The 22,710-nt window shown below is 46.3% G+C and overlaps 1 protein-coding gene across 2 annotated transcripts in view; it reads left to right on the plus strand.

Annotated features, from left to right (window-relative positions):
* The window catches only part of LOC124046630 (neuronal PAS domain-containing protein 3), a 526,017-nt gene that overhangs the window by 163,464 nt on the left and 339,843 nt on the right, over window positions 1–22,710 (plus strand). For both annotated transcript variants that reach the window (XM_046367233.1, XM_046367235.1), the window contains one exon: window positions 2,656–2,900. In XM_046367233.1, the coding sequence (XP_046223189.1) occupies window positions 2,656–2,900 (245 nt within the window). The remainder of the gene's footprint in view (window positions 1–2,655; window positions 2,901–22,710) is intronic.

Consider the following 22,710-nt stretch of genomic DNA (forward strand, 5'->3'; position numbering starts at 1 on the left):
TTGAATGATGGAATGCCACAGCTTTCTGTGCTTCTTGGTCGAACCCGGGCCCTTACTTGCTGCGGATTCAAATGTTTGCTTCCCACTGAACATGTCTCTGGTCTTAACTGCTGAGTTGAGGTAGTATTTTCCAATTTCAAGATGTATCTGGTCTTAACTGCTGAGTTGAGGTAGTATTTCCCAATTTCAAGATGTCTCTGGTCTTAACTGCTGAGTTGAGGCAGTATTTCTCAAATTCAAGATGTCTCTGGTCTTAACTGCTGAGTTGAGGCAGTATTTCCCAATTTCAAGATGTCTCTGGTCTTAACTGCTGAGTTGAGGTAGTATTTCCCAATTTCAAGATGTCTCTGGTCTTAACTGCTGAGTTGAGGTAGTATTTCCCAAATTCAAGATGTCTCTGGTCTTAACTGCTGAGTTGAGGCAGTATTTCCCAATTTCAAGATGTCTCTGGTCTTAACTGCTGAGTTGAAGCAGTATTTCCCTATTTCAAGATGTCTCTGGTCTTAACTGCTGAGTTGAGGCAGTATTTCCCAATTTCAAGATGTCTCTGGTCTTAACTGCTGAGTTGAGGCAGTATTTCCCAATTTCAAGATGTCTCTGGTCTTAACTGCTGAGTTGAGGTAGTATTTCCCAATTTCAAGATGTCTCTGGTCTTAACTGCTGAGTTGAGGTAGTATTTCCCAATTTCAAGATGTCTCTGGTCTTAACTGCTGAGTTGAGGTAGTATTTCCCAATTTCAAGATGTCTCTGGTCTTAACTGCTGAGGTAGTATTTCCCAATTTCAAGATGTCTCTGGTCTTAACTGCTGAGTTGAGGTAATATTTCCCAATTTCAAGATGTCTCTGGTCTTAACTGCTGAGTTGAGGTAGTATTTCCCAATTTCAAGATGTCTCTGGTCTTAACTGCTGAGTTGAGGCAGTATTTCCCAAATTCAAGATGTCTCTGGTCTAAACTGCTGAGGTAGTATTTCCCAATTTCAAGATGTCTCTGGTCTTAACTGCTGAGTTGAGGTAGTATTTCCCAATTTCAAGATGTCTCTGGTCTTAACTGCTGAGTTGAGGTAGTATTTCCCAATTTCAAGATGTCTCTGGTCTTAACTGCTGAGTTGAGGCAGTATTTCCCAATTTCAAGATGTCTCTGGTCTTAACTGCTGAGTTGAGGTAGTATTTCCCAATTTCAAGATGTCTCTGGTCTTAACTGCTGAGGTAGTATTTCCCAATTTCAAGATGTCTCTGGTCTTAACTGCTGAGTTGAGGTAATATTTCCCAATTTCAAGATGTCTCTGGTCTTAACTGCTGAGTTGAGGTAGTATTTCCCAATTTCAAGATGTCTCTGGTCTTAACTGCTGAGTTGAGGTAGTATTTCCCAATTTCAAGATGTCTCTGGTCTTAACTGCTGAGTTGAGGTAGTATTTCCCAATTTCAAGATGTCTCTGGTCTTAACTGCTGAGGTAGTATTTCCCAATTTCAAGATGTCTCTGGTCTTAACTGCTGAGTTGAGGTAATATTTCCCAATTTCAAGATGTCTCTGGTCTTAACTGCTGAGTTGAGGTAGTATTTCCCAATTTCAAGATGTCTCTGGTCTTAACTGCTGAGTTGAGGTAGTATTTCCCAATTTCAAGATGTCTCTGGTCTTAACTGCTGAGTTGAGGTAGTATTTCCCAATTTCAAGATGTCTCTGGTCTTAACTGCTGAGTTGAGGTAGTATTTCCCAATTTCAAGATGTCTCTGGTCTTAACTGCTGAGTTGAGGTAGTATTTCCCAATTTCAAGATGTCTCTGGTCTTAACTGCTGAGTTGAGGTAGTATTTCCCAATTTCAAGATGTCTCTGGTCTTAACTGCTGAGTTGAGGCAGTATTTCCCAAATTCAAGATGTCTCTGGTCTTAACTGCTGAGGTAGTATTTCCCAATTTCAAGATGTCTCTGGTCTTAACTGCTGAGTTGAGGCAGTATTTCCCATTTTCAAGATGTCTCTGGTCTTAACTCCTGAGGTAGTATTTCCCAATTTCACGATGTCTCTGGTCTTAACTGCTGAGTTGAGGTAGTATTTCCCAATTTCAAGATGTCTCTGGTCTTAACTGCTGAGGTAGTATTTCCCAATTTCAAGATGTCTCTGGTCTTAACTGCTGAGTTGAGGTAGTATTTCCCAATTTCAAGATGTCTCTGGTCTTAACTGCTGAGTTGAGGTAGTATTTCCCAAATTCAAGATGTCTCTGGTCTTAACTGCTGAGGTAGTATTTCCCAATTTCAAGATGTCTCTGGTCTTAACTGCTGAGGTAGTATTTCCCAATTTCAAGATGTCTCTGGTCTTAACTGCTGAGGTATTATTTCCCAATTTCAAGATGTCTCTGGTCTTAACTGCTGAGTTGAGGTAGTATTTCCCAAATTCAAGATGTCTCTGGTCTTAACTGCTGAGGTAGTATTTCCCAATTTCAAGATGTCTCTGGTCTTAACTGCTGAGGTAGTATTTCCCAATTTCAAGATGTCTCTGGTCTTAACTGCTGAGGTATTATTTCCCAATTTCAAGATGTCTCTGGTCTTAACTGCTGAGTTGAGGTAGTATTTCCCATACACGTATCAAAACGTTTCTAAATGTTTTATCCCTACTGAACACAACCCCAGTCCTAACTCCTGTCTCTTCTCCTGTCCCCACCAGGTTGCAGGCTCTGAGGAAGGAGAAGTCCCGGGATGCGGCTCGCTCGCGGCGGGGGAAGGAGAACTTTGAGTTCTACGAGCTGGCTAAGATGTTGCCTCTGCCCGGCGCCATCACCAGCCAGCTGGACAAGGCTTCCATCATCCGCCTTACCATCAGCTACCTTAAGATGAGGGACTTTGCCAACCAGGGGGACCCACCATGGAACCTGCGCATGGAAGGCCCACCGCCCAACACCTCCGTCAAAGGTCAGCTCCATTCACCATCATGGTCCAGTTACCCACAATTTAGTTCAGTCTACAGATGTAGGATCTTCATTTAATCACCCAGTTGCAGGAGAACTTTCCTTCAACACATGAAATGTAAAACGTGTAGTGTATTTTGAGGTTTTAAAAACAAATCTGAAGTTTGTTATCTTCACTTTGAAATTTCAGACTTGATTTTCCCTTACGAAAATATATCAACCTCTACAAAAATGTCCATGAATTATAATCCACATAATCATTCACATGTCCTTTTGCTGTAGGATTATTTACCTGCTGTAGCAAACTGTCTCAAATTAAAATTCTATATCTGTAGTTCAGTACCAAATGTTCATATCAATGGTTCACTCACTTTACCAGCTAAACATTGATGATATCTCTCTTTGTCTGAGCTTCAACATACTGTGATATTAAGGTAATACTGTAAATTCTAATATTATAAAACGTCAACTCCTGTAGACCATGACGGGATTAAAGGGATTCTGTGAGATTCTGGTATTTAAGAAATCTTTCTACTTACCCAGGGTCAGATGAACTCATAGATTTTTATGACTCTGCGTAGCATATATTACCTGTAGACTCCCAGTCATTGTGAAACTACCTCCTTCATGCTGGACACAGAGACATACAAATTGTATCCACAAATTAATCTGACTATTGGTCAATAGAGATATTCCTTGAATGTTTTACTGGACACAAGCCTACACTCAATGTCAGAGCGGAGGGGAAATTAGGAACTGGTCACACATATTGAAAATGTAAACATTTAACTTTGATACAGTTTGAGCCTATTAGTACATGCAGAAATTCTGAGTATATTCAAATGTAACAAATTTGCCTTTGAAATGTAGTCTTTGTGCAGTGCACTTAAAGAATATACAGATCTGTATATTTTAATAGGGTATGATGGAGTAGGAATGACCGTAAAGATTAAAGTCAATTGTAGCAATGTTCAGTCAATGCAAGCTGTTTGCTCTGCCGAGGCACACACACACACACACACACACACACACACACACACACACACACACACACACACACACACACACACACACACACACACACACACACACACACACACACACACACACACACACACACACACACACACACACACACACACACACACACACACACACACACACACACACACACACCAGATGGCATCATTGTTGTCTGGCTTTGAAGAGACACATGCATTTTAATTAGAAAATATATACTGCTGAATGAATTGAATTGGAAAAGGCTGCTTGATTTCCTCCTGATACAACTAAGACCTATAGCCTACACTTTACATTCAATCAAAGATGAGTACACAATGCTGCTGGGGGGGCATTGAACCAGAAACATTTTACATTTGGATATTTGAATGAATGACTCCACCTCTGCTGCATGTCTTGTCTTTCTATTGGAAGACAGATAGTGGCAGTCTGAATTGAATCACTAACTCACCACATTTTATTTTCACTTCATTCTGAACAGAGTGGCGTATTGATCCCATCCTTTTTGTTGCTGTGCATCGCCGGTAGCTAATGAAGACGGCTTACCATCTCCCTCTGCCCATGAATCAGTGTTATTTCTGAATAGGCTACGTTAGATGAGCTTGACCCGGAGCTTCCACAGCTCCCAGCCTGCCAGACACAGCAGGCTATAGAGGCTGTAGGTAGGATATGGATACTGGAAGAGGATGTGGAGGGGGTCATACGTTTTGATTGGTTTACAGATATCGTACACACACACACACACACACACACACACACACACACACACACACACACACACACACACACACACACACACACACACACACACACACACACACACACACACACACACACACACACACACACACACACACACACACACACACACACACACACGGGAGCCAGGCTTAGCAATGCACTGCATGGTAATGCAGGAGGAGGGAGAAGGGTATGCTGTGTTATTGTACAGTATCAGATCAGGGAGAGGCCAGGCCCTTTTCTTTTCAGAGTTGTTTATGCTACACAGATGAAGGCCAGCCTCATACAGCAGCAGAGTTACACTGTTTCTGATTCATGGCCGGCCCAGTTCATTTAGCAGACACAGTCTCTCAATCAATTTGCCTTGTGCCTTAACATACAGATCGGGCATTTGGATGGCGCTGATGTCTGTCTGACTTGCCGAACGTAGTTAAAACCAGCCTCTATTCCATGGAATACAAAACCAAGGTGACAAAGTTGAGTATAGATTGCTCGGATATGTAATAAAAATGATAGGCGATAGTACTGGCATCAAAGCTAAAGGAATTTGACCTCCACTTCTCTCTCTCCAAATGCTGTTGATGTATTATCATAAGTTTAGTCTCTCCTCTCTCGCCGCTCTTCTTTCCTTCCTCGTTGCCTTCTATTGACCTTTACCGTAATTGACCCATCAACAATTTTTTTCCCGAGCGTTTTAACCCGAAATTTGCTAGTCTCTGTCAGAGGCAGTTCACATCTGTTGAAGGACACTGCACAAACAAGCGTGACCTTTCTCTTGTTTGAAGGCTGGCGACGCCTCGTCATCCCCTCCAACCCCTCCGCCACCTGGGCATATTATTATTCATGCATGCGGAGCAGAGAGGAGAGGAGCGGAGCAGAGAGGTGAGGAGAGGAGCAGAGAGGTGAAGAGAGGAGCAGAGAGGTGAGGAGAGGAGCAGAGAGGAGAGGAGTGGAGCAGAGAGGAGAAACGCAGAGAGGTGAAGAGAGGAGCAGAGAGGTGAGGAGAGGAGCAGAGAGGAGAGGAGTGGAGCAGAGAGGAGAAACGCAGAGAGGTGAAGAGAGGAGCAGAGAGGTGAGGAGAGGAGCAGAGAGGAGAGGAGTGGAGCAGAGAGGAGAAACGCAGAGAGGTGAAGAGAGGAGCAGAGAGGAGAGGAGCAGAGAGGAGAGGAGAGGAGCAGAGAGGAGAAACGGAGAGAGGTGAAGAGAGGAGCAGAGAGGTGAGGAGAGGAGCAGAGAGGTGAGGAGAGGAGCAGAGAGGAGAGGAGTGGAGCAGAGAGGAGAGGAGTGGAGCAGAGAGGAGAGGAGTGGAGAAGAGAGGAGAAGAGCAGAGCAGAGAGGATAGGAGCGGAGCAGAAAGGAGAAACGCAGAGAGGTGAGGAGAGGAGCAGAGAGAAGAGGAGAGGAGCAGAGAGGAGAGGAGTGGAGCAGAGAGGAGAGGAGTGGAGAAGAGAGGAGAAGAGCAGAGCAGAGCAGAGAGGAGAGGAGCAGAGAGAAGAGGAGAGGAGCAGAGAGGAGAGGAGTGGAGCAGAGAGGAGAGGAGTGGAGAAGAGAGGAGAAGAGCAGAGAGGAGAAGAGCAAAGCAGAGCAGAGAGGAGAGGAGCAGAGAGGTGAGGAGCAGAGAGGAGAGGAGTGGAGCAGAGAGGAGAGGAGTGGAGCAGAGAGGAGAAGAGCAGAGCAGAGGGGAGAGGAGCAGAGAGGAGAGGAGTGGAGCAGAGAGGAGAAGAGCAGAGCAGAGAGGAGGGGAGCAGAGAGGAGTGGAGCAGAGAGGAGAAGAGCAGAGAAGAGCAGAGCAGAGCAGAGAGGAGAGGAGTGGAGCAGAGAGTAGAAAAGCAGAGAGGTGAGGAGAGGAGCAGAGAGGAGAGGAGTGGAGCAGAGAGTAGAAAAGCAGAGAGGAGAGGAGTGGAGCAGAGAGTAGAAAAGCAGAGAGGTGAGGAGAGGAGCAGAGAGGTGAGGAGAGGAGCAGAGATGAGAATATTAGAGCAGAGAGGCAGAAATGAGAGGAGGAGAGGAGAGGAGCAGGGAGGAGATGAACAGAGAGGAGTGGAGCAGAGAGGTGCGGAGTGGAGCAGAGAGGAGAAGAGCAGAGAGGTGAGGAGAGGAGAGAAGCAGAGAGGAGAGGAGTGGAGCAGAGAGTAGAAACGCAGAGAGGTGAGGAGAGGAGCAGAGAGGTGAGGAGAGGAGTGGAGCAGAGAGGAGAGGAGTGGAGCAGAGAGGAGAAGATTAGAGCAGAGAGGCAGAAAGGAGAGGAGGAGAGGAGCAGGGAGGAGATGAACAGAGAGGAGTGGAGCAGAGAGGAGCAGAGAAGAGAGGAGGGGAGCAGAGAGGAGAGGAGTGGAGCAGAGAGGAGAAGAGCAGAGAGGAGAGGATCAGAGAGAAGAAGTGCAGAGCAGAGAGGAGAGGAGTGGAGCAGAGAGGAGAGGAGTGGAGCAGAGAGTAGAAAAGCAGAGAGGAGAGGAGCAGAGAGTAGAAAAGCAGAGAAGTGAGGAGAGGAGCAGAGAGGTGAGGAGAGGAGCAGAGAGGAGTGGAGCAGAGAGTAGAAAAGCAGAGAGGAGAGGAGTGGAGCAGAGAGGTGAGGAGTGGAGCAGAGAGTAGAAAAGCAGAGAGGAGAGGAGTGGAGCAGAGAGTAGAAACGCAGAGAGGTGAGGAGAGGAGTGGAGCAGAGAGGAGAGAAGTGGAGCAGAGAGGAGAAGATTAGAGCAGAGAGGCAGAAAGGAGAGGAGAGGAGGAGAGGAGCAGGGAGGAGATGAACAGAGAGGAGTGGAGCAGAGAGGTGAGGAGAGGAGCAGAGAAGAGAGAAGGGGAGCAGAGAGGAGAGGAGTGGAGCAGAGAGGAGAAGAGCAGAGAGGAGAGGATCAGAGAGGAGAAGTGCAGAGCAGAGAGGAGAGGAGTGGAGCAGAGAGAAGAGGAGTGGAGCAGAGAAGAGTGGAGCAGAGAGGAGAAGAGCAGAGAGGAGAGGAGTGGAGCAGAGAGGAGTGGAGCAGAGAGTAGAAAAGCAGAGAGGAGAGGAGAGGAGCAGAGAGGAGTGGAGTGGAGCAGAGAGGAGTGGAGCAGAGAGTAGAAGAGCAGAGAGTAGAAAAGCAGAGAGGAGAGGAGAGGAGCAGAGAGGAGAGGAGTGGAGCAGAGAGGAGCGGAGCAGAGAGGAGAAGAGCAGAGAGGAGCGGAGCAGAGAGGAGAGGAGTGGAGCAGAGAGGAGTGGAGCAGAGAGGAGAAGAGCAGAGAGGAGCGGAGCAGAGAGGAGAGGAGTGGAGCAGAGAGGAGTGGAGCAGAGAGTAGAAAAGCAGAGAGGTGAGGAGAGGAGCAGAGAGTAGAAAAGCAGAGAGGAGAAGAGCAGAGAGTAGAAAAGCAGAGAGGTGAGGAGAGGAGCAGAGAGTAGAAAAGCAGAGAGGTAAGGAGAGGAGCAGAGAGTAGAAAAGCAGAGAGGTAAGGAGAGGAGAGGAACAGATAAGAGCAGAGAGGAGCAGAGTAGAGCAGAACAGAGAGGAGTCAGTAAAATGCCAGACGCAAGAATTGGGTGGCTCCAAAAAAGAGACCTCCTTCCATCACCACAACATTCCACGTTTTACTATGCATACAGTACATTTAATGTTTACCTGTTTATTCTCTGAATTTTAGCATTTTTGTAGGACATAATTTAGTATTGGAATACAAAAGGTGAGAATTTCTTCACTGAAAGATGGTAGAATTAATTTCAATTCATGCAACTGACTCATTTAACTCCCTTGAATACAGTGTTGTTTGGCAGCCTTACGTGAGATTAGGGGTCAAGCATCATCTTCATAGACCAACCAGAGAGGCTCTCTAGTCTATGTGTCATACTGTTTGATGTCCCCTGAATGGGCTCAGCACATTACGTTCCAAATGGCACCTTATGTAGTGCACTATTTTGACCCGGCCCTCTGGTTAAAAGTAGTGCACTACATAGGGAATAAGGTGCCATTTGGGACTCAAAGCCTTAGTTGTGTTAATTATAGAGAGAAGAGACGCAGCAGTGGCATTTCTGTACTTATGATCCATCCAGCCCTTTCAGATATGATGTTTCTTTTGTTTCCTCAGTTATGACCAACCATTACAACATATTTCACATAGTGGCAATATGTTTACCACTTTGATGTTTTACAACAGACAAGGCTTATATCAGGAAATGCAAGAAAAACAAATGGATATGACGTTTCTACTGTTAAGGGGTTATACGGAAACATTCAGTTCATACATATTCAACTCATTTGCTTGAGAAATGATGTGCATTCTTTTTTGGTATGAATACAAAATGGATCACTGTGCACTTCTCGTAAGGGTTGTACCTGTCACTTGGTGTTTTCTTATTTACTTCAGCTGTAAAGCAACTATTAAAAGAATGGAATCAGTGCCAGAAGCCCGTGTACTTGCTCCAAGGTACATTGTTTTGTCAGTGACTTTTCACATTGACCTTGAGGTGTCTGCATGTTACCCTCCCTCCCGGCACCATTGATATCTTACCAGCCTTTTCCCAGCAAATAATGCACTGCTTCCCATTGCCACTGCTTGGGGGATATTACCAATGTGCCACCCACATGACCAAGGGGGTAATGTAATATTAACTACTATATCAAATGGTGTTTAACACGTTATCTGGTTGAAGCCTTTGACCGCCTGGCAGAGCGATCGAGCTGTAATCCCTAAGTGGCCCAGTCCATCCATGTGAAGTCGTTTTGGGTAAGAAGGTTGGTGCTGAAAAGGGCATTGATTAAAGTGCACTTTCCCTCTTGCCCACTGTGCCACACGCACTGTGGCTGGTAATGAGGGGATTAATATGTGCACCGCAAATGGCACCCTGTTCCCTATATAGTGCACTACTTTTGACCAGAGTCCTATCGGCACTAATTAAAAATAGTGCACTATAAAGGGAATAGGGTGCCATTTGGGACTTAGTCATGGTGTTTTTTCATCACAATGGACATTCAGGACACAGAGAATAAATGTGATGTTTATGCACCTTTTGGAAAAATGGCAGCTCTTTACTAACACAAGCTTAGTGTATTATAGTAGAGGTACTGCATTGGCTAAACAGCTTCCTACATTTCCCCCACTTAATAAATGGATAGTAATTTGCCCAGCTGTGAGTGTGAGATGTTCTATTCCCCAGTCACAGTGTAAGAAAAATTGAATGACAGTGAGAAAAACAGCAGTAATTATAAAAGTAATTACTGAATGCTGATGATGCCCATAGGCTTTGCATAACTACATTTAGAATAGGAAATTGCTTTTGGCTACATTGGAAGGCTGGTGGGCATGTTTGTGTTATTTTCTTTCTTTATTTTAGTATGCACAACCAAATAAAGTAATTGCCATGGAAACAATTACTTATACACTTTTTTTGTGGGCACAAACAGCTCCAGGAAGCGTTGTTGTTGAACAATGTGGTTTAATGGAAATGAGTGTAGTCACTTTGTTTATATTCCAGAACGGATTACAATGAAATGGAACATGAGGAGAAGACAAAACACTGTGGCTGAATATGAGTCATTTTCTAAATAAAACATGACTTTTTACATGATTTTTTTACTGGGACATGAAATCACTAAGATGTTTGGATGTTTTCTCTTAATGAAGAGTCTCTGTTTGCTTCTGTGAACTATTTCATTCATCAATGGAGACGACAACGCAGAGGTTGCCAGTAGCTTACTAGCAGTATGAGACTGCACTTGTGTGTGCGTGTATGTCTGTCTGCCTGTCTGTCTGTCTGCATATGTACAGTTGAAGTGGGAAGTTTACATACACCTTAGCCCAATACATTTAAACTCAGTTTTTCACAATTCCTGACATTTAAGCCTAGTAAACATTCCCTGTCTTAGGTCAGTTAGGATCACCACTTTATTTTAAGAATGTGAAATGTCAGAATAATAGTAGAGAGAATTATTTATTTCAGATTTGATTTCTTTCATCACATTCCCAGTGGGTCAGAGGTTTACATACACTCAATTAGTATATGGTAGCATTGCCTTTAAATTGTTTCACTTGGGTCAAACGTTTCGGGTAGCCTTCCACAAGCTTCCCACAGTAAGTTGGGTGCATTTTGGCCCATTCTTCCTGACAGAGCTGGTGTAACTGAGTCAGGTTTGTAGGCCTCCTTGCTCGCACACACTTTTTCAGTTCTGCCCACACATTTTCTGTAGGATTGAGGTCAGGGCTTTGTGATGGCCACTCGAATACCTGACTTTGTTGTCCTTAAGCCATTTTGCCACAACTTTGGAAGTACGCTTGGGGTCATTGTCCATTTGGAAGACCCGTTTGCGACCAAACCTTAACTTCCTGACTGATGTCTTGAGATGTTGCTTCAATATGTCCACATACTTTTCCTACCTCATGATGCCTTCTATTTTGTGAAGTGCACCAGTCCCTCCTGCAGCAAAGCACCCCCACAACATGATGCTGCCACCCCCGCGCTTCACGGTTGGGATGTGTTCTTGGGCTTGCAAGCCCCTTTTTCCTCCAAACATAATGATGGACAAACAGTTATATTTTTGTTTCATCAGACTAGAGGACATTTCTCCAAAAAGTACGATCTTGTCCCCATGTGCAGTTGCAAACCCTAGTCTGGCATTTTATGGCGGTTTTGGAGCAGTTGCTTCTTCCTTGCTGAACAGCCTTTCAGGTTATGTCGATATAGAACTTGTTTTACTGTGGATATAGATACTTTTGCACCTGTTTTCTCCAGCATCTTCACAAGGTCCTTTGCTGTTGTTCTGGGATTGATTTGCACTTTTCGCACCAAAGTACATTCATCTCTAGGAGACAGAACACGTCCTAACCGACTTGCCAAAACAATAGTTTGTTAACAAGAAATGTGTGTAGTGGTTGAAAAACGAGTTTTAATGACTACAACCTAAGTGTATGTAAACTTCTGACTTCAACTGTATATATGTGTGTGTGTAACAAGTGTGTGTAATGTGTGTATTTATAATATGCGTATTTGTACATTTTTTGTGACTTTTATTTTACACAATGTGATTACTGTATATTTAGTTTTTTTTATTAAAAAAATTGAACACCCTTGTAAAATAATCAAGCCTTGAATGTATTTATTTTTATTCCAATGCATAGCCTACTGTAGCTGCATTATTTGCTCATGTAGCCAGGCACTACACCTTGCGTCGATGGACTCAGTAATTTGCTCTTCTGCAAATGGTCCATTAATGGAGAAATAAATCAGAGGGACAGTTGGAATGAATATGGAAAGGCTTTCTTCTAGTGTTGTGACTGGCCGTTTAGTCAGCTGCAGCTCATACCCACACAAAGTAGTACACATCACTGTGGGTTTACACTATAGAGGCCAGAGAAGAGCACTGCCTTCAGATGCCCTTCTCACATCGCCCTGCCATGAAGGTCTCTACTGTAGCCAAGTAGCCTTCTGATCTCACTATCTGTGTAGCGAAACAGAATGGAAGCTGGTGAGAGCCGGATGGTTCGGACAAGGCTAGTAGCCAAGGTCCTTTTCCCAAGGACAATAAAAGTCGTGAAAAATTGTCTATTAGACTTTGACAGTACATTAAAAACACTTGAAAAGAGCTTGTTGAACAAAGAAAGTATCCAATCAAATGTAATTGGCTTGACTAAGGCAGCAGTAATACCTTTAACCTTTAAAACAAGTTGTTTTGGTAGCTTTTCAACCCTTGGCATGAATCAAAATGTCCAAAATGATTCTGTGATATTGTTTATTTTAAAACATTAGTGCCAATTTCTCCCTGGTCCAGTCAGTCCGTCACTCCACCTTTAATGGATATCAACTAAATCATGTTGGCTGCTCTCTCTCACCACCGTTACTATTGATTTATCCCTCTGATAAAGATCAACTCCAGCATTGACTGATGCACCACTGCATTAATGGATGGGTGAAAAGAGAGAAGGAGATAGGGGGGGGGGGCAGAGAAAGAGGGGTGGGGACACAACAGAGAGGGAGTAGAGAAATATGTACAGTATGTATATACAGTGAGGCAAAAAAGTATTTAGTCAGCCACCAATTGTGCAAGTTCTCCCACTTAAAAAGATGAGAGAGGCCTGTAATTTTCATCATAGGTACACGTCAACTATGACAGACAAAATGAGAAAAAAATCCAGAAAATCACATTGTAGGATTTTGAATGAATTTATTTGCAAATTATGGTGGAAAATAAGTGTTTGGTCACCTACAAACAAGCAAGATTTCTGGCTCTCACAGACCTGTAACTTCTTCTTTAAGAGGCTCCTCTGTCCTTCACTCGTTACCTGTATTGTGATGATGTTCACCTGTGAGGGGAGAAGGAGAGAAAAGAAACACACACAGGATACTTGTATCCGTAACAGTGTATATATATATATATATATATATATATATATATATATATATATATATATAGATATATATATATAGATAGAGATAGAGAGAGAGAGAGAGAGAGAGAGAGAGAGAGAGAGAGAGAGAGAGAGAGAGAGAGAGAGAGAGAGAGAGAGAGAGAGAGAGAGAGAAGGTGATCTTCAGGGGAAGGTCAGAGAGGCTCTGGCCCCTGAAGTGTTTGTGACGGTTCCTCCCAATCATTCAGGACACAAATGACTCCCTTCATCATCCAATTTAATCGCACCATTTTCTGCACCTCAATAGCCAGGGTTTAAACACTGTTTGCTTGCTGTCTCAAAGACCCTCATATTCAAACCAATGGATTTCTACAATTTAAAGAGCATACACCAGGGGGAGTTGGTGGGGGAAGCGGGTGGAGATAGAAAATACATTGGCAGGGGTCTGAAAACCAGACAATTCATGCGTGAAGCATTTAGCTATTGCCATCTCAACCCATGACTAACAGTTTTCAGTCACCAGCTTCATTTATTAATATCTATAATAAGTCCCTCTCTGATAACAGCCCTCTCTGAAAGCATTTTCTCTCTCTCGCTCTCTCTCTCTTTCTCGCTTTCTCTCTCTCTCTTTGCCTCGCTAAAATGTTGTGGTGTTGATATTATTTGACCCGTGCAGGTTAAGAAAGAGGACAGAGGTGAATTGACTGCACCTGCCCTCCAATGAGTAGTGATAACAAGGTCGGTGGCGGAGGCCAAGCACATTGGGTGTGCCTCCTAAATGGCACCCTATTCCTTACATTCCCTATGGGTCTTGTCAAAAGTAGTGCACTATATAGGGCATTGGACTCGGAGTGGCCTCGCCAGCATAGCCATGACATGGCAGCATTATTGTCATTGTCAACCAGGGATGTGTTGGAGTCAGGCAGGGAGAGGAAAGGAGAGGAAACAGCATCACCCAGGGACATGTTGGTGTGAGTCAGGCAGGGAGAGGAGAGAGCATCACCCAGGGACATGTTGGTGTGAGTCAGGCAGGGAGAGGAGAGAGCATCACCCAGGGACATGTTGGTGTGAGTCAGGCAGGGAGAGGAGAGAGTATCACCCAGGGACATGTTGGTGTGTGTCAGGCAGAGAGAGGAGAGGAGAGAGCATCACCCAGGGACATGTTGGTGTGAGTCAGGCAGGGAGAGGAGAGAGCATCACCCAGGGACATGTTGGTGTGAGTCAGGCAGGGAGAGGAGACATGAGCAGGGATCACCCAGGGACATGTTGGTGTGAGTCAGGCAGGGAGAGAGCATCACCCAGGGACATGTTGGTGTGAGTCGGGCAGGGAGAGAAGAGAGCATCACCCAGGGACATGTTGGTGTGAGTCGGGCAGGGAGAGGAGAGAGCATCACCCAGGGACATGTTTACATTTACATTTTACATTTAAGTCATTTAGCAGACGCTCTTATCCAGAGCGACTTACAAATTGGTGCATTCACCTTATGACATCCAGTGGAACAGTCACTTTACAATAGTGCATCTAAAACTTAAGGGGGGTGAGAGGGATTACTTATCCTATCCTAGGTATTCCTTAAAGAGGTGGGGTTTCAGGTGTCTCCGGAAGGTGGTGATTGACTCCGCTGTCCTGGCGTCGTGAGGGAGTTTGTTCCACCATTGGGGGGCCAGGGCAGCGAACAGTTTTGACTGGGCTGAGCGGGAGCTGTACTTCCTCAGTGGTAGGGAGGCGAGCAGGCCAGAGGTGGATGAACGCAGTGCCCTTGTTTGGGTGTAGGGCCTGATCAGAGCCTGGAGGTACTGAGGTGCCGTTCCCCTCACAGCTCCGTAGGCAAGCACCATGGTCTTGTAGCGGATGCGAGCTTCAACTGGAAGCCAGTGGAGAGAACGGAGGAGCGGGGTGACGTGAGAGAACTTGGGAAGGTTGAACACCAGACGGGCTGCGGCGTTCTGGATGAGTTGAAGGGGTTTAATGGCACAGGCAGGGAGCCCAGCCAACAGCGAGTTGCAGTAATCCAGACGGGAGATGACAAGTGCCTGGATTAGGACCTGCGCCGCTTCCTGTGTGAGGCAGGGTCGTACTCTGCGGATGTTGTAGAGCATGAACCTACAGGAACGGGCCACCGCCTTGATGTTGGTTGAGAACGACAGGGTGTTGTCCAGGATCACGCCAAGGTTCTTGGCGCTCTGGGAGGAGGACACAATGGAGTTGTCAACCGTGATGGCGAGATCATGGAACGGGCAGTCCTTCCCGGGAGGAAGAGCAGCTCCGTCTTGCCGAGGTTCAGCTTGAGGTGGTGATCCGTCATCCACACTGATATGTCTGCCAGACATGCAGAGATGCGATTCGCCACCTGGTCATCAGAAGGGGGAAAGGAGAAGATTAATTGTGTGTCGTCTGCATAGCAATGATAAGAGAGACCATGTGAGGTTATGACAGAGCCAAGTGACTTGGTGTATAGCGAGAATAGGAGAGGGCCAAGAACAGAGCCCTGGGGGACACCAGTGGTGAGAGCGCGTGGTGAGGAGACAGATTCTCGCCACTCCACCTGGTAGGAGCGACCTGTCAGGTAGGACGCAATCCAAGCGTGGGCCGCGCCGGAGATGCCCAACTCGGAGAGGGTGGAGAGGAGGATCTGATGGTTCACAGTATCGAAGGCAGCCGATAGATCTAGAAGGATGAGAGCAGAGGAGAGAGAGTTAGCTTTAGCAGTGCGGAGCGCCTCCGTGATACAGAGGAGAGCAGTCTCAGTTGAATGACTAGTCTTGAAACCTGACTGATTTGGATCAAGAAGGTCATTCAGAGAGAGATAGCGGGAGAGCTGGCCAAGGACGGCACGTTCAAGAGTTTTGGAGAGAAAAGAAAGAAGGGATACTGGTCTGTAATTGTTGACATCGGAGGGATCGAGTGTAGGTTTTTTCAGAAGGGGTGCAACTCTCGCTCTCTTGAAGACGGAAGGGATGTAGCCAGCGGTCAGGGATGAGTTGATGAGCGAGGTGAGGTAAGGGAGAAGGTCTCCGGAAATGGTCTGGAGAAGAGAGGAGGGGATAGGGTCAAGCGGGCAGGTTGTTGGGCGGCCGGCCGTCACAAGACGCGAGATTTCATCTGGAGAGAGAGGGAGAAAGAGGTCAGAGCACAGGGTAGGGCAGTGTGAGCAGAACCAGCGGTGTCGTTTGACTTAGCAAACGAGGATCGGATGTCGTCGACCTTCTTTTCAAAATGGTTGACGAAGTCATCTGCAGAGAGGGAGGAGGGGGGGGGGGGTTCAGGAGGGAGGAGAAGGTGGCAAAGAGCTTCCTAGGGTTAGAGGCAGATGCTTGGAATTTAGCGTGGTAGAAAGTGGCTTTAGCAGCAGAGACAGAGGAGGAAAATGTAGAGAGGAGGGAGTGAAAGGATGCCAGGTCCGCAGGGAGGCGAGTTTTCCTCCATTTCCGCTCGGCTGCCCGGAGCCCTGTTCTGTGAGCTCGCAATGAGTCATCGAGCCACGGAGCGGGAGGGAGGACCGAGCCGGCCTGGAGGATAGGGGACATAGAGAGTCAAGGGATGCAGAGAGGGAGGAGAGGAGGGTTGAGGAGGCAGAATCAGGAGATAGGTGGGAGAAGGTTTGAGCGGAGGGAAGAGATGATAGGATGGAAGAGGAGAGAGTAGCGGGGAGAGAGAGCGAAGGTTGGGACGGCGCGATACCATCCGAGTAGGGGCAGTGTGGGAGGTGTTGGATGAGAGCGAGAGGGAAAAGGATACAAGGCAGTGGTCGGAGACTTGGAGGGGAGTTGCAATGAGGTTAGTGGAAGAACAGCATCTAGTAAAGATGAGGTCGAGCGTATTGCCTGCCTTGTGAGTAGGGGGAAGGTGAGAGGGTGAGGTCAAAAGAGGAGAGGAGTGGAAAGAAGGAGGCAGAGAGGAAAGAGTCAAAGGTAGACGTGGGGAGGTTAAAGTCGCCCAGAACTGTGAGAGGTGAGCCGTCCTCAGGAAAGGAGCTTATCAAGGCATCAAGCTCATTGATGAACTCTCCGAGGGAACCTGGAGGGCGATAAATGATAAGGATGTTAAGCTTGAAAGGGCTAGTAACTGTGACAGCATGGAATTCAAAGGAGGCGATAGACAGATGGGTAAGGGGAGAAAGAGAGAATGACCACTTGGGAGAGATGAGGATCCCGGTGCCACCACCCCGCTGACCAGATGCTCTCGGGGTGTGCGAGAACACGTGGGCGGACGAAGAGAGAGCAGTAGGAGTAGCAGTGTTGTCTGTGGTGATCCATGTTTCCGTCAGTGCCAAGAAGTCGAGGGACTGGAGGGAGGCATAGGCTGAGATGAACTCTGCCTTGTTGACCGCAGATTGGCAGTTCCAGAGGCTACCGGAGACCTGGAACTCCACGTGGGTCGTGCGCGCTGGGACCACCAGAGTAGGGTGGCCGCGGCCACGCGGTGTGGAGCGTTTGTATGGTCTGTGCAGAGAGGAGAGAACAGGGATAAACAGACACATAGTTGACAGGCTACAGAAGAGGCTACGCTAATGCAAAGGAGATTGGAATGACAAGTGGACTACACGTCTCGAATGTTCAGAAAGTTAAGCTACGTAGCAAGAATCTTATTGACTAAAATGATTAAAATGATACAGTACTGCTGAAGTAGGCCAGCTGGCAGTGGGTGCGTTGTTGACACTACACTAATCAAGTTGTTCCGTTGAGTGTAATAGTTTCTGCAGTGTTGCTATTCGGGGCTAGCTGGCTAGCTAGCAGTGTTGTTTACGTTACGTTGCGTTAAAAGAACGACAATAGCTGGCTAGCGAACCTAGAAAATCGCTCTAGACTACACAATTATCTTTGATACAAAGACGGCTATGTAGCTAGCTATGTAGCTAGCTACGATCAAACAAATCAAACCGTTGTACTGTAATGAAATGAAGTGAAAATGTGATACTACCTGTGAATGCGACCGGGTTGTTGAGTTCTATACAGAAGACGTTGGCTAGCGTTGGCTAGCTAGCAGAGTCACCTACGTTAAGGACGACAAATAGCTGGCTAGCTAACCTCGGTAAATTAAGATAATCACTCTAAGACTACACACTCTAAACCTAAACAACACAATTATCTTGGATACGATGATACGAAGACAGCAAAGACAGCTATGTAGCTAGCTAACACTACACTAATCAAGTCGTTCAGTTGAGTGTAATAGTTTCTCCAGTGCAGCTAATCAGTGGACGTTAGCTAGCTGGCTAGTGAAGACTACGTTAGGACGGCGAAATACGATAATTACGCAATTATCTTTGATACAAAGACGGCTATGTAGCTAGCTGAGAAGAAATTGCTAAGATTAGACAAATCAAACCGTTGTGCTATAATGAAATATAATGAAAAAGTTATACTACCCGCGGGAGCGAAGTGCAGATGCGACCACTCGCTCCAACCGAGTGTGAGTCAGGCAGGGAGAGGAGAGAGCATCACCCAGGGACATGTTGGTGTGAGTCAGGCAGGGAGAGGAGAGGAGAGAGCATCACCCAGGGACATGTTGGTGTTAGTCAGGCAGGGAGAGGAGAGAGCATCACCCAGGGACATGTTGGTGTGAGTCAGGCAGGGAGAGGAGAGGAGAGAGCATCACCCAGGGACATGTTGGTGTGAGTCAGGCAGGGAGAGGAGAGAGCATCACCCAGGGACATGTTGGTGTGAGTCCGGCAGGGAGAGGAGAGAGCATCACACAGGGACATGTTGGTGTGAATCAGGCAGGGAGAGGAGAGGAGAGAGCATCACCCAGGGACATGTCGGTGTGAGTCCGGCAAGGAGAGGAGAGGAGCGAGCATCACCCAGGGACATGTCGGTGTGAGTCAGGCAGGGAGAGGAGAGGAAAGAGCATCATCCAGGGACATGTTGGTGTGAGTCAGTTAGGGAGAGGAGAAAGCATCACCCAGGGACATGTTGGTGTGAGTCAGGCAGGGAGAGGAGAGGAGAGAGCATCACCCAGGAACATGTTGGTGTGAGTCCGGCAGGGAGAGGAGAGGAGAGAGCATCACCCAGGGACATGTCGGTGTGAGTCGGGCAGGGAGAGGAGAGAGCATCACCAAGGGACATGTTGGTGTGAGTCAGTTAGGGAGAGGAGAGAGCATCACCCAGGGACATGTTGGTGTGAGTCCTGCAGGGAGAGGAGAGAGCATCACCCAGGGACATGCCGGTGTGAGTCAGGCAGGGAGAGGAGAGAGCATCACCCAGGGACATGTTGGTGTGAGTCAGGCAGGGAGAGGAGAGAGCATCACCCAGGGACATGTTGGTGTGAGTCAGGCAGGGAGATGAGAAAGCATCACCCAGGGACATGTTGGTGTGAGTCAGGCAGGGAGAGGAGAGGAGAGAGCATCACCCAGGGACATGTTTGTGTGAGTCAGGCAGGGAGAGGAGAGGAGAGAGCATCACCCAGGGACATGTTTGTGTGAGTCAGGCAGGGAGAGGAGAGAGCATCACCCAGGGACATGTCGGTGTGAGTCGGGCAGGGAGAGGAGAGAGCATCACCAAGGGACATGTTGGTGTAAGTCAGGCAGGGAGAGGAGAGAGAATCACCCAGGGACATGTTGGTGTGAGTCAGGCAGGGAGAGGAGAGAGAATCACCCAGGGACATGTTGGTGTGAGTCAGGCAGGGAGGAGTGAGTACCAGTAGCCCTTCTGAAAGGCCACAGTGGAGGGATGGATGAACAGGTAGACAGTTGAGGAAGCTGCATCCTTCTCCACAAGTAACTAGCATGTTGATGCTGAGTGTTCGCTGCTTTGAATTCTCCACCTAAATTTGCAAGCAACGTTTTGATGGCTAAAGTAGTCCAACTCAAATTAAACCTTGGAAGAGAAAAGAAGAAAAAAACTTACTGTACTTTCTTCCAGACATCAACAACCTAGATTTATGGTTAGATATGTATATGTATTCTGTGACATTAGACGAGGCTAAACGGACGATGCCAATAATATCGTTGTGCATTTCCCAAATGGCACCCTATTCCCTACATGCTGTAGTGTCATACAGTTAACCTAAACCCTATGGGCCCTGGTCAAAAGTAGTGGACTATATAGGGGATAGTGTGCCATTTAGGATGCATATACAGTGTCGTCCTGTACCACTTTGTACTCTCAGAACAACACACCAAGCCAATTACTGATGAAGAAGAAAGATGTGAGCGTCTGGAGAAGTCTTCTAAACCCTCATTTTATAGGTGTTGATCCCCATTGTTTAGCTGCCGTCAGGAGGAGCATGTTCTTCTGATTAATAACACATTTATTTTCTTCTCCGACAACTTGTTTTGGGGTTTCATCTGTGAAGGAGATGCCTCTTTGCAGACTGAGAGAACAGCAGTCTAATCGTCACAACTAGAATATCAACCCCTCCTTTTTCCTCTGATTTTGTTTAACGCAACAGTGATCAGTGTTCATTTCTGCATCCCCTCTCTGCGTCGTGGCAACGATATGCCAGAAACACACTCTCTAACGCTGTAAAGGAGCTGTTGCCATTAAATGCTATCAACATCAAGGCAGCAGTTTGATTTTCAACTTTATGTTTTATAATTGTTTCGGGTGCTATGGCATTTTCACATTATGCAGATCCCTTAATTAAGCTTTGTCAACGAGTGGTTTGTTCTTTTTTGGTCTGTAGCCGACTGGTCTGCTGGAAATGCATGGCTTTGGGTGTTACACAGCTTTCTGTAGGCTCTCAGTGTAATGCAACCCTCTCAGTGTAATGCAACCCTCTCAGTGTAATGCAACCCTCTCAGTGTAATGCAACCCTCTCAGTGTAATGCAACCCTCTCAGTGTAATGCAACCCTCTCAGTGTAATGCAACCCTCTCAGTGTAATGCAACCCTCTCAGTGTAATGCAACCCTCTCAGTGTAATGCAACCCTCTCAGTGTAATGCAACCCTTTCAGTGTAATGCAACCCTCTCAGTGTAATGCAACCCTCTCAGTGTAATGCAACCCTCTCAGTGTAATGCAACCCTCTCAGTGTAATGCAACCCTCTCAGTCTAGTTTTGGTGCAGATAGAAAATCCCCTAGTCTGTCATAAAGTCGTGGCAAAAGTGAAATGATGCCATTCACAAAGACATACATACATGTTGACATCATGCAGGGTTTGCATGGGACAAAGTATGCACTATGGCCGCATAATTACAGTATATACATATATTGTCACGGTCGTCCTCTTCATCTGAAGAGGAGAGGTGAGAAGGATCGGAGGACCAAAATGCAGAGTGGTACGTGTTCATCATGAATTTTAATAAAGAAAACACTGAACACTGAAACACTATACAAAAACAATAAACAAAATAACAACCGTGAAGCTAATGCGAGCTGTGCTGAAACAAGCAATCAACATAGACAATCACCCACAAACAAACAGTGAAACCCAGGCTACCTAAGTATGATTCTCAATCAGAGACAACTAATGACACCTGCCTCTGATTGAGAACCATACTAGGCCGAAACATAGAAATCCCCAAATCATAGAAAATCAAACATAGACTGCCCACCCCAACTCACGTCCTGACCATACTAAATAATAAATACAAAATAAAAGGAAATAAAGGTCAGAACGTAACATATATATTGATGAGTTGGACCGCAGAGTGAAGGAAGAGCAGCCAAAAAGTGCTCAGCATATGTGGGAACTCCTTGAAGACGGTTGGAAAAGCATTCCTCATGAAGCCAGTTGAGAGAATGCCAAGAGTGTGCAAAGCTGTCATCAAGACTGTCATTCCTGCTCCCAAGCGCCAGGCTGCCCTGCATTACACACTCCTGACACCATCATTTACGCACACCTGCCTTCCCTCGTCACACGCATCAGCAATATTGGACTCACCTGGACTCACCCAATCACCTGTTTATTACCTCCCCTATATTTGTCAGTTCCCCTGCTCTGTTCCCGCTGCTGCATTGATTGTAATTCGTATGTGTTACCCGTGTGTTGACGCTGTCCTGTCTCGTTCTATGTCCTTTCCCAATAAAACGTTTGCCTCCCCGTACTTGCTTCTCCTCTCCAGTGTCATCCCTTGTCATCAGTGTCACCCCAAAGGGTGGCTACTTTGTGGGTGACAACATGATTCCATGTGTTATTTCATAGTTTTGATGTCTTAACTATTATTCTACAATGTAGAAAGTAGTCAAAATTAAGAAGAAACTTTGAATAAGTAGGTGTCCAAACTTTTGACTGGTACACACATATATATATATATACACTGCTCAAAAAAATAAAGGGAACACTAAAATAACACATCCTAGATCTGAATGAATGAAATGTTCTTATTAAATACTTTTTTCTTTAGATAGTTGAATGTGCTGACAACAAAATCACACAAAAATGATCAATGGAAATCAAATGTATCAACCCACGGAGGTCTGGATTTGGAGTCACACTCAAAATTAAAGTGGAAAACCACACTACAGGCTGATCCAACTTTGATGTAATGTCCTTAAAACAAGTCAAAATGAGGCTCAGTAGTGTATGTGGCCTCCACGTGCCTGTATGACCTCCCTACAACGCCTAGGCATGCTCCTGATGAGGTGGCGGATGGTCTCCTGAGGGATCTCCTCCCAGACCTGGACTAAAGCATTCGCCAACTCCTGGACAGTCTGTGGTGCAGTCTGTGGTGGATGGAGCGAGACATGATGTCCCAGATGTGCTCAATTGGATTCAGGTCTGGGGAACGGGCGGGCCAGTCCATAGCATCAATGCCTTCCTTGTGCGTCCCCCCAAAGAAATGCCACCCCACACCATGACTGACC

The sequence above is a fragment of the Oncorhynchus gorbuscha genome, linkage group LG10 (assembly GCF_021184085.1).
Source record: "Oncorhynchus gorbuscha isolate QuinsamMale2020 ecotype Even-year linkage group LG10, OgorEven_v1.0, whole genome shotgun sequence".
Lineage (NCBI taxonomy): Eukaryota > Metazoa > Chordata > Actinopteri > Salmoniformes > Salmonidae > Oncorhynchus > Oncorhynchus gorbuscha.